Here is a 14,607-nt window from a genome sequence, read left to right on the forward strand (position 1 = left end):
TGAGCACTTTCACTCTTAATTGGCATTATTGTGATCAAAATTGAGTAATCTTATTTTGATATTGGCAATTGCTAATTGTGTTTTGAAATCATCTGGTTCCATTGGTGTTGCAAACCCATCTCATGTCAAATTGCTAAAATATTTGTTTGAGCACTTGCTATAGCTAATCAAGTGTTTTATATTTAGGCACTCTAGTGATCTTGTTTTATTGGCACATTCTTTTAATTGAGTGTGTTCATAATATTGCTCTCTAAGCACTTCGTTTACGCTCTTGTATTGAACATCATAAGCATCCAATCCTAAGTGTTTTAAACTAAATTACTTAAGATGCTATTTAATAATCTCATTTAAGGCTATCACTCATAACTTACACTTCATCCTAGGGTTAGTTGTGCATTAATTAATTTACCTCCAAGCATAAGCTTGGTTGAAAGAAGATAGGACCACCTTTCCCGCCCAACACGCGAAGTTTAGACCCTCACTTGTGGTTAACAAGGTGACCTTGCAATCAACATTGCACAATCCCTGCAATGTGGAAGGGACTCGAGTCGTTAGAACTCTAAGGTAGGTATCATTAATAAAGCCATAACTTTCTTCCCCTAAGTTTTTCTCCACAACCTACATTTGAGACTAACTTCAAAATAGTTGAGAAAAGATTCACTTAAAATATGCATTCAATCTAAAAATAACCAAGAAATTGCTTTTCACTTAGTTCTAGTTGTCGCAATTCATATAGAAAATATTTCATCCTAGCAACAATTGTTCACCCAGTAACTTGGATTTTAATCTATATTTTGCAAGTAAACGAACTCCGAAGGCACTAGTCTCTAATTGATAATTTCAATAAATCTAATCAAATTGTGCTAACATAATTAAACTTGTCAATCATGTTCAACCAAGTTGATATGCCATTTAGTTGGGTCTCCCAAACTCATTGTTTCATCCATAGGGACTACCCACCTTAGCCTGTTGTAGGGAGACAACTTAAATGGAGTGGGTCAAGATCAAAGTGACACCTTCTGCCCCGAGTGTTGTCACATTCACATGTACAATTTGAGCAACATAAAGGCCTAACTAGACAAGCTCAACTTTATTTGAGAGCATTATGCTTAGGCTTTACGTGTGATATCGCACTACCTCTACAAGGTACATACCCCATCCAGATGTTTACAAGGTATGTCCTTTTAAGACTATTCTTATCTTGGATTTCCATCCCTGAATCCTCGAAGAATATCAGTCTTCTTTGACCACTCTTATCGTGGATACATGTCCCATCCTCAAAGAGTGTTGATACCTTTCCTTTCTCGGATGTTTTATCCTCAAGGAAACACCAGGTGTTTATCCAATCCTCCACCACTCTCTCCATGACCTTCAATTAGACTTATGGCTGTTAGTCCTAGTGCAGTGCTTGATACGTGAATATACATGTGATGTCCAACATCACTCCCTCTCACATAGAAAGGGTATCCCTATTCTCCTTTTGATTAGAAAATAGACCCTTGCTCCCTTTTAATGAGACAACGTTGCTCTCTCTCATAACCAGAGGAGATTCCAGACTTCCCTTCTATTTGAGAAGTCAACACCATTGGTAAACAAAAATTTACAAGCTTCATAAAACATCACCAACTATTTGAGAAGCCAACACCATTGGTAAACACAAATTTACAAGCTTCATAAAACATCACCAACTATTTGAGAAGCCAACACCATTGGTAAACAAAAATTTACAAGATTCATCAAACATCAAGATCAATATCAATGAAAATGCATAGTCCCTACTACATGTAAGCATCAAGAAGGATGGATGAACTCTATTGACTTTTGCATTTAAATTCGATTATTATAACATTAATATGGGGTTATCCCAAGGGGCTAACTTAATTATTTCACACCAATAATGTTAAACATTAAGTTAGTATCACGTGTACCCAATTTGAATCACCTATTTGAATCTCCATAAGTGAGGCACATTAATCTACACCATCAATTTACGGGAACGCCAATCACAAAAATGAAAAAGCATCCCCTGAATTTCCCTACAAAATTTCAAAAGAAAATAAGACACAAATGCCGATAAATTTTACATTGGAAACTAATCTATATAATTAAAATAATATCATACAAAGATACCATATCTCTGTAACTTTATCTATTAAAATAGAAAATACCCAAATTATATCTTAAAAATACAAATACTGATGGCATTAAAGTAAATTAAAATGATACCAATGCTGCACATTAATAATTTTAGAAACTCTATCTTATCAAAAATAGATTAATAATTTTTGAAACTCCATCTAATAAAAAATCATGTTTGCAAGACATTTAAGAAAAAAGTTCAGCTCAGAAAATACAACAATCATTAATTTCTAATTTTTTTTATTTGATAATTATCGTTACACGACACTTAATAAAAAAGTTTAATTCAAATTGAAAAAACAAATAATTATTAAGCTCTTTCTTAATCAATAGATATCAAAAATTGCATGCAAATTCCTTCAGAAATGTCTTCGGTCATTATATAAGTTGAGGTCAAAAGAAAACAATATATTCGAATTACAAACCCTTGTAATATAAGTTGAGGGAAAATAACAAAAATATATTTGAATTAAAAACCACTACTAAAATAATACTAAACAACAAATTTTGTTGCAAATGATAAATCCATTACAATTTCCAACCTATAAATCATCACTGAACACCATAATTAAGTTGTATACAAAGTTTGGTGCAAACGATGTCCTTAATTGTACAATTTATTATCTCAATAGAATTCACTTATCGCAATAAAATTCACTTTCATAGACAACTCATGCATTTTGCGCACATTCATTTTCAACCATAGACAAGCATTATAAGCACCATTGTCCATAATTGTACAGATTATAATCTCAATAAAATCCACTTTCATAGGCAACCCATGCATTTTGCCCGCAGTCATTTTCAACCATAGTTGAGAAAAGCGTTATGCCCATCAAAAAATTTAATCATTTTTGGTTGTATAAAAAATCCTTTCTATTTTAATTACTCAAGTGCTATTCGTGTATCTTCTGAAGTATCCTCGAGAAAAGTAGTTATTCATGTATCCTCTAGAAAATATCTATGTTGCTAGGAAACGTGGGTGTGGGGACGGGGACGGGTACGGGGACGGGAACGACATTTTTGGAAACAGGGTGCGTGGGTTCGTCAGGTAATATAATAATATTAAATTTTAATAATTATATTTTATAAATTATAAATTTATAATTAATAATATATGTGAAATTTGAATTTGTATATTTTTTCAACTTTAAACAAGAAAACTTTAATGATAATCATTTAAACATGCACATCATTGAACATTCAACATTGACATTGAAATTTCAAAATTTATCACCAAAAAACTGTTCTTTTGAATCTTTTCCGTGTAACCATGACACTGTGACAGCTATGTGAGAGAGCTCAAGGCTACTACTAAAACTGAAAATTCAAAATACATACTAGGATAAATGCTAGACTCAACTATTTTGGTGAAACTTGGGACAGATTTTGTCACACACAGGCTTCAAAATAACTATGCAGCTTAGGTTCATTTGCAAGGATGCCTATCAACGAATCAGGTTGTGGTCGTACAGACCCTTCCTCCTACACAGCCAAGGAGTGTTAGCATTTCTGCCTCCTGCTCTAATTTCAAGACAGCTTCTCTCTTTATTGAAATTGCTCATTCTGGCTGGAGCTTGAGCTTGTAACTTTGCTTTGAATGTTTAGTCTCTCCCATATAAAAACACAATTTTTTCATAGGAGATTCTTCTCAACCTGATAGTGGTCTAGAATTTTCTTGATGTCTAATCATCCACCTGCCCCATGCATGGTGTGCTCTGTGGTAAAGCAATCCCAAAAACAGTGGCAGCCTTACCGTTCCACAAAACACGCTTATCAGTCTTTGTTTCCCAATAAAATGCACAGCAGCCATCTGATGGCTTGAGGGATAGTTTGTCTTTGAGTGCGAAGCTGTGCCTGAATATTAATTATCTAAACATAAAACATCTTCGCAGTTTTTAGAGATTACTTGGTGTACAAGTCTGTATAGACCATATATGATTTAGGCATATTTTCCTAGTTTTAATCTTAACAGGATGTTATCAGAACGCTGTGAGAAATTGAGAGATTTTGATACTTAATTTAGCCATTGTCCAAAATAGCCCTTCGCCATTTAACAGCATCAGCTGATTACAGCTTATGGCTGGTCTCAATCCTACTTTCTATTTGACCGAAAATGTCTAAACCTGTATGTGTGCATTTACAGTTTATAATTTGATGGTTATTTGGCTCGGGAATGAATGTTTCATTCCAAATTGATTTACAAGAATTCTTAAAAAACAAGACTTGTAAAAAACTTAAAAAATCGGGTGCGGGTACCCGTGCAACACAGGTTTTGATGGTAAGGACCATGGAAGAATGGTTCATTCCAAATTGATTTAGGGTTTTTTAGGTTTTGTTATAAGTTTTACCTTTGTTATAAGTTATTTTTAAAATTTCAATAAAAAAAATTATTTGAAAATTAAATTTTTTATATAGTTTTTTTATGAAGAACCCAAAGAACCCGAAGAACCCAAGCACCCGAAGAACCCAAGAACCCAAGAACCCGTTAAAGGAAAAGAACCCAATTTTTTTTTTTGAAGAACCCGGTTCTTCATGGAAGAACCCGGTTCTTCTAGGTTCGTCTGGGAAGAACCCGTACCCGAATCCGGTACTTGGGTGCGGGAACCCGGGACGGGTTCGAGAACCCCACCCCCGGGTGCGGGTACCCATGCAACACAGGAAAATATAGATGATATTCAGGTATCCTCTAGAAAATATAGATTATTAACTATAAAGAAAACTAACAGCACAAACGATGACTTAGAACAGGAAAGTCATGTCTAATAGGGAAAATGCAGCCATCGTATCCCATAAAATCAATACCTTGAAACACACATCCACCATGTCTTATATATATATATATATATGACTTTGTGTCTTTTATATATATATATATATATATGACTTACAAAGTCATTTAATGTATAAAACCTTGACTTGCAAAGTACCTATGAGAATTAGGTTTTAATGCTTCATATTATTCAATCATATAAAGAATTGAGGCTTTTGTGATCCATCATAGTTATAAGAAGAATTTCGGCGTAAATCACATATAGAAAGACCTTTGTTGACGCGTTTCGAACCAATTAGTGTGGTTCATCGTCAGGACAAGTTGAAGAAACAGATCCAGTCTAGCATGTTAAATAGTCTAAGCAGAGACTCCAATGGCTACAAAAGATTAACGGCTAATTTTTTACTCTAAACTGGATCTCTGCTTAGACTACTTAACATGCTAGACTGGATCTGTTTCTTCAACTTGTCCTGACGATGAACCACACTAAATGGTTCGAAACGCGTCGACAAAGGTCTTTCTATATGTGATTTAAGCCGAAATTCTTCTTATAACATATAAATCATCTTTGACATGCAAAGTAACCATGAGTAAGCATTAATGATTTATATTTTCAATACCACTAACTAAATTCATGGCGCAGGTTACTTGAACATTACTTAGAAAATGAAATTCTCAAATTTTATGCCCACACTCAATCCGATATGCTTTTAATAAGATAAATAATCTTGTGAAGAAAAAAGTAGATCTTTTAATAACGTTCATAATCTTGTGAAAAAAACAGTAAATATACTATAACCTTCCACCTAATCTTGTCCTGAATTACCTATGCCTTTCATACAATTCCATACTCTACAAACAAAAATTTAGCATGTTCCCACACCAAGGTCTTTCATTTCCTTTGCACATGCACATGATAATTGAAGCACTGCTTTAATATAAATCTTGTCGATCAAAATTGGAATGGCTAGTCATGACAAATTGTCAACTGTTAAATCTAGACTGCCACAATGAGCGAGTCATATCATCAGTAATAAATTATTACTAGTAGAATTATAAAAAATTACATGAGCTTCTGATCTAAAAACATAGTGGTTGAAAGCTCCACGATTGAGAAACGAGTCAAAACCAGGCCATCCGTCATTAGAACCTCATGCATCGATCTGCTACTACTACGCTACTTGATCTATAAAAATTTAACGCCATAGATGCTTAATGTGTTCACTGAAAACAACAATTACAAAAAACCACTTATAACCTGTTCTTGTTATAAGCTGGGATAATCCTTGTAAACTATTTTATATGAATTGGACAACCAATACAAAGTACCAAATTAAGACATCTTTCATGGCATTTAGTAATCACATTAAGAAAACATGATCAATATTAACTCATCGTTTTAAACAGATTGTTAGCCAAAAGGAAACTTTTCCCCTTGTAAAAACAGTGCTCTCGATGTGGCCAAGCATGCTATCCCATTCCAAACGACTGCCAATGCCTGTGGTGGTCACTAACCTGTACACTATTCAAAATGCCCCTGATAATTATAAATATAACACTCTCACTTTTATATATAGAAAACTGAATTGAGCTAATAATAACAAAATGAATTCAAAGTTGAATTTTCCAGCTCTAAAAATTTATAGATGAATGTTAAATATATACTCCATTGTTTGTTCCAAATTTTTTAGAAGGTATGTTTGGTTCATCACGTTGTGTTTATCATGAACTAAAATGAATACCAGATTACTTCCCTTCATACAGTCTAAATTGTTTAATCGCTACAATAAAGTTACATATATAAATTGCATTTACGAGACTCAATTATAATACAATGGACATTTGGAAAAATATCGCTGTCATTTAATACAAAGTATATTGACATTGAAGTGGCGGGAAGACAAACAAGAGATTATTACTGCGAAAATGTAACTTGCCTCGAGGGTAACAGTGTAGCTGTATTCTTTTTCAGTCATTGTCTTCATCACCATGATTTCCTGCATGGTTAATTTTTTGGGCCCGATACATTTCTGCGACCTGGTATAAAATAAACCTGTCAAACTTTCCAGCCTGTATGAAATTTAACGCAAATGTCACCAAGAATTTGTGGTGTGTTACTAACTTACCTGCTCTGCAGTAGTCGCTTGATCTGGATTCTTGTCTTCACGAACCCGTAGTAAACGTGGAAATCGAAGAGAAATACCCTTCATACAGGAGCAAAGACCACAAGGAATTTCAATTTCAAGCACCAATATTTCTGATACTGGGCAAAATTAAAAGTTGACAGTTCTTTGAACAATGTACCTTGTTAGGATCAACCACACCAGCTGCTGCACGATGAACAGGGCTAATGCTTAAATCAGCAGCTTTGACCTCCCATACCTATGTTTAGTCAACATCGGACAGACTGAATTTATTATTTAATTCAAACACGCAAGAAGAAAATATTCTCTATTGCAATTTTTATTGTGCTAAATTCGAGCCTCCGCATCATTTGAGCTAAATACTTGCTAATTTGCTTCTTCAAATTGAAGAGAAAATGTTCTAAAAATGTCTTCTATTATATTTGGAGAATAAATTGTCTTCAATTTTTACACACATAGAAAGTGTACTTAAGGCAACCTAAATTTGATAATTTTGACTCTTGCTAAAATCTAGAGACAGAATAAACTTCTCCGTAAGTAGCATGTTTAATATACTTCAACAATATATGTACCTAACACGAAAACACTTACAATGAACCAACAAACATTATCTTGCTTGATAGGTAAACTCCAACTATGACATTAAGTTTGTCTACATTCAATCAAATTCAAGGAATATTTATCTTAGCTTTACCTTAAGCTCACTAAATGTAGACTCGGAAACCTTAAGATATGCATAATCTCCTCGAAATCAGTTCTCAACTCATCTAAGTCAGTATATTACTTTGATGCGTTCATACAAAAGCAATTTTGTGAGAGACTACCATGAGCAGCCAAAAATTCGAGCAAATTTTGTTGTGCCAATATAATTTTAACTGGTCTAAAAATACTCTGTGGATTTGCAAAAACCACTCCCACAGCATAGTTGTCTCCTATACAAGTCCTTATCGCTTAACATTGATCTCTTTTACCCAACCAGATTCTCAAACCTACAACATCCCTCCACAACATAGTCAATGTAAATCCCACACCCCTATAATCTCCAAAATTCTTACCAAGAGAAGCATTCTTTGGCAACAAAACTAGTTTCATTTGTGTTATAGTGACATGTAACCCCAACACCATGTCAGTTTCCAAACTACCAGTATGGGTGAGGCTTCACAACCTGCCTCTTCATTTCTGGAATGAACAGGTTTTGGAAAGCATCGGAAACAGCCTTGGGCGGTATATTAAAACAGATACGGAAAGGCAAGAAAATAGAATCTTCACCTTTGCTCGGATCTGTGTAGAAGTAGATATAAGCAAAGGCTTACCAGAGAACATCATGCTGATCTATAAGCAACAAAACTGGCTGCAATCACTTGATTATGAGAATACTGCGTTCAGATGTAGGAATTGCAGGATGACAGGACATCTTCAAAATACATGCCCAGAGGTTAAGAAAACAAACAGCAAAAAGAAACCGAACAGGGAGCAAAGGAAAGGTTGGCAGTTTCCCCCTCCTGAGCCAGAAGAGGATGAGTCAGAAGAAGAAGAGGAATCAGCTCCATCAGAAAGCAAACATCCTTCACAGGAACCTGAGGTGCAAACAGTGGACACGTTTGTTCCCCTGGATCCACACCGTCCAATGTCAGATAGGATTGTTGTGGACCCAGGCAGCGGAGGAATTAAAAGACAACATACTTCAGAAACATCAGATTCGGATAAGGACACCGGAACTCATCATGCCGATAACCAGATTGTCCTTGCCTCTTGTGAGCCATCTCTGGGAGAATGGCGCAAGGTCGAAAAGAAGAAAGGGAGAAAAACGTGATCTCGATTTTTCCGCTTTTCTCCTCTTTCTCTTCCCCTCTTCTTTTTCTTCTTCTTGTATTCTTTTCGAATGCAAGGTAGCCTCGCTTCGCCGCTTTGTGTGCCAATGCACACGAGCTGCTCTGATAGCGAGCAGTTCTGGTAGCTGAGACTCGCCCCGATTGTTGGTGGTTGCAGTCTTGGCGTTCCGCTTACATAGTTTATGTAACCCTTTTTATTAATACAAGGTTGGACTTTTTCTGTGGAAAAAAAAAAGTGACATGTATAATCTGGAAATGAAGTAAAATGTAGAACATACTAAAAATAGAAGACCATAAGAACTATATTATTGACTCTTCACAAATTTCACTCATTGTATTTACATAATAACAGAAGTTCATTCATTGTGTAAGTCAAAGCAACATTTCATACCATAAACCATAATTTCCACTGCATTGGAAAATGTTTTAACAAGAAATATCCTATTACCTCTAACCACATTTTCGTACCAAAAACCATAACTTTCATTCCATTCAAAAGGCATCTTTCATCATCCAGCTAGCACCACATGACCAACTCGCATTATAATTTTATGTAGCCTCCATAAGCGACTAAGTATCAAAGAGTGATATTACTAACTCAAGATAACTTTTACTTCATTTGGCTCTTACGTATCTAAGAGCTTTACAAGCTAAATTATTTACACGCCGAACTTATATATAATCAGAATATATATGCAAAAATTTACAATTTGGCAACAAAACTAGTTTACTCATCAATAATAGACGAAGTCTTCCAGAATCCCCATGAAGCTTATTTGTCCCCTTGCTCTCTCAACAACTTGCATAACGCCCAACCCACTGCATCCCAAACCACTTTTCTCAATGTTGAATTTAATTAACGCCACCCACAACAAACGAATCTCAACATTTATAATTTGCTTGTGTGATATTTCTGTCAAGAGTTTATTAAGATTGGAGGGATTGACGAAGCCATGGCTTTTAGGCTTCAACCTTATATGAATTCATTCAACAACTCTAAACCTTAACATACGTTGATAAAACGCAATATATTTCTTAGCAGAAGAAGATCAGTACTGTGCAAGCTTGCACAACAGACATCAATTTTCAATGCTTTGCCTCTCCCTTCCATTACTCTACTATTGTTTCTTCCCATTTTAAAGATAGAAAAAGTGATTTCATTGACTCGTATCTTTGGTCATAAAAAGGAAACTGCAATTATATCAATGATTTGTACACAATTGGTCATTTGACATCATCTCCAAACTAAATTGATATTTTTTCTTAAAGTACTATACAATATTCTCAAATATGCTGACACATCCACATCCATAGTACATAACATTGTTCCAAACTCTCTCCAACATAACGTTGCTTTAGGTCACATCTTGCTCCTTGTACAAGCCTTGTATATGTGAATTTTAGCCTAGTCTACTGGAGCATAAAGTCACAATTACAGATTTACTCAAGTTATTTGAGAGAGAGAGAGAGTGTGTGTGTGTGTGTATACATCCAAACTCTCTCCAACATAACTCTGCTCTAGAGTGTGTTTGTGTGTAAAGATAACACCCTAGGAAAGAGTTCCTTTGTCTACTTATTAACCTCCATCACAATAGGATATCCATCCATGAATGCACACTTGAAGAGAGAGTGAGTGTTCCCTTGAAAAATGTCGAGAATCTTACAATATGCCAAGGATACATCTTGACTGTGTTTCTCCATTCACGAGTATGCCAAGAGCATATATCATAGGGGCATCGTTTATATGACCATGTTTGAATATCAAGAGTATGTTACCCATAGATTATGTCACGTGATTCTTCTTCATTACATATATGCCGAGAGTAGTTACTTTGATTTGTATGATGATTCTTCTTCATTACATATATGCCGAGAGTAGTTACTTTGATTTGTATGATGAGAGCATCCACCGAGCACCGAGACAGAGCTTTTCACCGAGATCATATATCGAGGTTCTGTCACAATGTGTCATTGTTTCGTATCACCGAGATCATGTATTGAGTATGTTACTGTTTGTATTACCGAGATACTATATTTCTTGTATCTTACGAAGTTTCAAAGTAATCCAAAGTTGTATCTATTCGTTGATTATTCTAGCTATATATATATATATATATATATATATACACTTGACCATATATGCAAGCTGACATGAGCTAGTAAACCATTGTGTCCTTTTGTTAAGCTGACATGCCATCTTTAGATACTTTGAAGCCAACTTGTCTTTCTCATCGTTTTTGCAGGCTAACTTCTTCTTTGGAGGATGGTGCTTGTCTTGGAGGGCTACTTGACACTAGGTTAATACATGTACATTACACAAATGCTCAAGAAGAGCTCTTTAACATGATTTTGACTCTTTGACTTTCCTAGACCTATGGAATGAGCAAGAAACTCCTTCATATAATTTACAAAAAAAAAAATATTTCTTTTTTTTGACAAGAACAAAGATCAAAATTACATTGACAAATACAGAGCCTAGTTACACTTTTCTTCAAAACTCCCTCTTAACTAGGGAGGTATTTACAATGGTACTTGGTTATTCTCAATCTGAAGAATTTCTCATAAGAAGAATCGGATTGGTAATCCCATATGTATAGCATCATATCAACCAACATTGTCACAGTGCAAGGCCTTGACTAACAACTCCATCTCTCCACGAGACCATGAGCTACAATGTTGTCGAAACCGATGATTTATAAACACCTTCATCATTGTCTCTCAAGGTACATACCCACCCGGGTGTTCACTGAGTATGACCTTCTAGGACTATTCTTATCTTGAGTTCCCAACCCTCAAAGAATATCGGTCCTCTTTCCTACTCTTATCTTGGATGCACTACACATAATCAAAGAGTATCGGATGCCAGATGATTACCCAACCCTCCATTCTTTCTTCCCAGGTGAAGACAAGAATGTTGTGTCTATCATGTGTCTTCATTTCCATTCATGGCCTTCATCTAGACTTACGGTTGTTAGTCCTGGTCTAGTGCATGACACATGAAATAGAAAAACACAACTGTCACTCCTTTGTAATCAGGGGTGATCTAATTCAAGCTCCCTCTTGATCAAGGACCTATCAAAGCTTCCTTTTAGCTAGGGACTCTTCAATACATCAACGACTTCTTCTTTTGCTTGATCAACTTCTCTTCTTGATGTCATGAAAGTTAGTTGAGCTTCTTTCTTGTAGGGCAACAGTCATTGATCACTTTCCTCCTTAGCTCGTCATGATATTGCTTTCTTCATGGAAAGTGGCCTTCTTCATATCTAGAATCATCGTCATATGATTGCTTCTATCTCATCATGCTTCTTCCATTCATCACATGAATGCTAATTGTACTTGTAAGTAGCCCTGCATGAACTTATCCAGATATTATTCAAGAAATCAAGTATATCATTAAATCAAATCTTACCTTGCTAGGTGGCTCTCCATCAAGACATCTTTCTGTAGGTATCAGCATCTTGCACACATATTGACATATCTCCCAAAGATATCCATTGTCAAGGGTCTTCATCTTTTTCAGACTTACATTAGAGTCTTCATATCTTTCCGGGAGATTTCCTATTCAAATCTTCCTGGTCTTTTGGATGTTGATTGCCTTCATCATGGTTGCATAGCTCACGATCTCTTCCTTCCTCACTCATTCCACTCTCAGGGATTTCTAATTAGAGTTGTTGTAATCGTAGTCAACCACCTAATACTTTATATGAGGACATATTATGTTGATTTCATCAAGTGTCGCTTATGCTTTTCTACATCTTTTCAGAGGAGGAGATCCTTTTTCTCTTGATCATGCTTCTTAAGATAGAAGTAGTGATTCATGTTACCTGCAACTATACAACATTACATTATAAAATTAAATACAAGCATACATACTTCATTTTAGGTCATATTGGCTTCTTCCATCAACTTCCTTGATCTCATGGCAACTTCTTTTACTAGCATCTTTACCAATATGATGTACCTGCACCACTTAGACAACAAGTATAAACCAATTTTGTAGAAGCACGAATTGGTCATAACAAAAACTTTATAGTAGCAGAAGCATTTATACTTTTCATAATCAGCAAGAGATTACACTCTTAATTACTTCAATCATCTAGACCAGGTTTGATAAACCATACAATAGACTATCTACTAGAGAAACCATATGATAGGCTATCTACTAGAGTTTTTCAGTAAACCCTAAATTTTAACAGTGAGAATTGCTTCTACTAAGGTTTGTTGTAAACCCTAGATTTTCCATCTACAGCACACAATTTATAGGTTCAGATGAATACACATGAGATTTTAATCATTACTAAGATTTAGTTACAAACCCAAGATTTCACTCATCATCCTAGAACTTTCAAACTTTGACTAGGGCTTGACTATCAAACTCGAGATCCCATAATCTTTAGAAAATTTGATCAACACATATTTCTAGGAGATCACTGTCATGTATAGACACATTATATAGTTAGACAATACATTGACCAAGACTAAGCTAGGAAAAGAAATATGTACCTCGGGTTTCATTCATATGAATTTTCATGGCATAGATCTTGCTTGTATACCTAACTAGAACTTAGGGTTTTGATTCATTGTCAAAGCAAATCCTTATTCCATCAGAACTTCAATGGTTCAAGATTTCAACCTTAATAGGTTAGAGTTTCCATGATCATGACATTATCAATAAATCAACCAGTGTAGGAATTTCTTCATTGATAGCCCTAATTAGGTTTAGGGTTTCACACACCATCAATTTATGTCAATCTGTGTAGCAACGTTTATCATTAATATTCTTAAGAAGGTTTAGGAATTGACATCCTATCAATATGCCCTTAGGTTAGGGTTTCCAGAGAACCTTTCAAGGTTCTTTTCTTTCAAACAATTTAGAGATGAAGAGGGTGGTAGATTCATTGGATGATGAATTACCTCAAACAAGAATCTTTTATGATTCAAGAGATCTAAACAAAATGAACATTAGTAGTGTAGATAGGATTTGACAAAGAGAATAACAAAAACTTTATAATAGACATACTTGTGACTTTTGACAAACCTTTTGATGCCTTCCTCCATATTCCTTGATCTTTTGGCAAGTCCTTAATAGTGGCCTGCAATATATGCTTTCAAGCAAAACTGTGGTACTAAGAATATGCCTTCATTTTTCAAGTTAGATTTTGAATATATAGGATCAATTTAATTTATTTCATATCTAAACTTTTTAAGAATCACATGGACTGTCTGAAGGTTATAAATCAAACTAGCTAATCTTAGAGATTCGTACGTACCTTTGACTTGTTTACTTTAATACTTACTTGGTTACTTCAGATCCTTAGAGGATCATTTCATCTAACTGTGATGACATTTAATCAGTGAGACATTTCTTACTATGGTAGGTTAGATAAAGACTATAGCATCACCATAGGTTGAGACTGGAGCATCATCATGGGTTGAGATGATTATCACAATTGTGGTATATTAGAGGAGGAGAGTTCTAAGATTGTTGTTGTGTTATGACTTGAGTCAAGGTGATGTCTTTGCAGTGGCATCTTTCTCATTTCTAAATTTTGCAGTGGCATTCCTTTTATTGACACTACATCCTCATGACTGCCTTGAGACTGGACTAACATTGTGTTTCTCTAATGCAAATCTTGATGTCCTTCAGCTTGCTTTGATGCCCTGCTAGAAACTTGATCCTTGAAATGTCTCTTTTCTTCCCTTTCTTTGACTGTAACCA

The 14,607-nt window shown here is 35.1% G+C and overlaps 1 protein-coding gene across 5 annotated transcripts in view; it reads right to left on the bottom strand.

Moving 5' to 3' along the window:
• Positions 1-5,826: 5,826 nt before the first annotated feature.
• LOC149190588 (DNA ligase 1-like) overlaps positions 5,827-14,607 on the bottom strand; it is a 309,510-nt gene continuing 300,729 nt past the window's right edge. The window contains exons 15-19 of one of the 5 annotated variants that reach the window (XR_016256001.1): positions 7,217-7,294; positions 7,039-7,116; positions 6,850-6,949; positions 6,304-6,427; positions 5,827-6,136 (exon numbers count right to left, since the gene is read on the bottom strand). Coding sequence is in view for 3 of the 5 variants with exons in the window: in XM_089412213.1 (XP_089268339.1) it covers positions 6,881-6,949; positions 7,039-7,116; positions 7,217-7,294 (225 nt within the window). In the remaining 2 variants the exon portion in view is untranslated. Of the gene's footprint in view, positions 6,435-6,849; positions 6,950-7,038; positions 7,117-7,216; positions 7,295-14,607 lie in introns of all 5 variants that reach the window. The other 4 variants (XR_016256000.1, XM_089412213.1, XM_089412212.1 and 1 more) reach the window with 4 other exon arrangements.

Source organism: Pinus tabuliformis, chromosome 3_1, assembly GCF_031772625.1.
Source record: "Pinus tabuliformis cultivar Carrire ecotype Pingquan chromosome 3_1, CPIR1, whole genome shotgun sequence".
NCBI lineage: Eukaryota > Viridiplantae > Streptophyta > Pinopsida > Pinales > Pinaceae > Pinus > Pinus tabuliformis.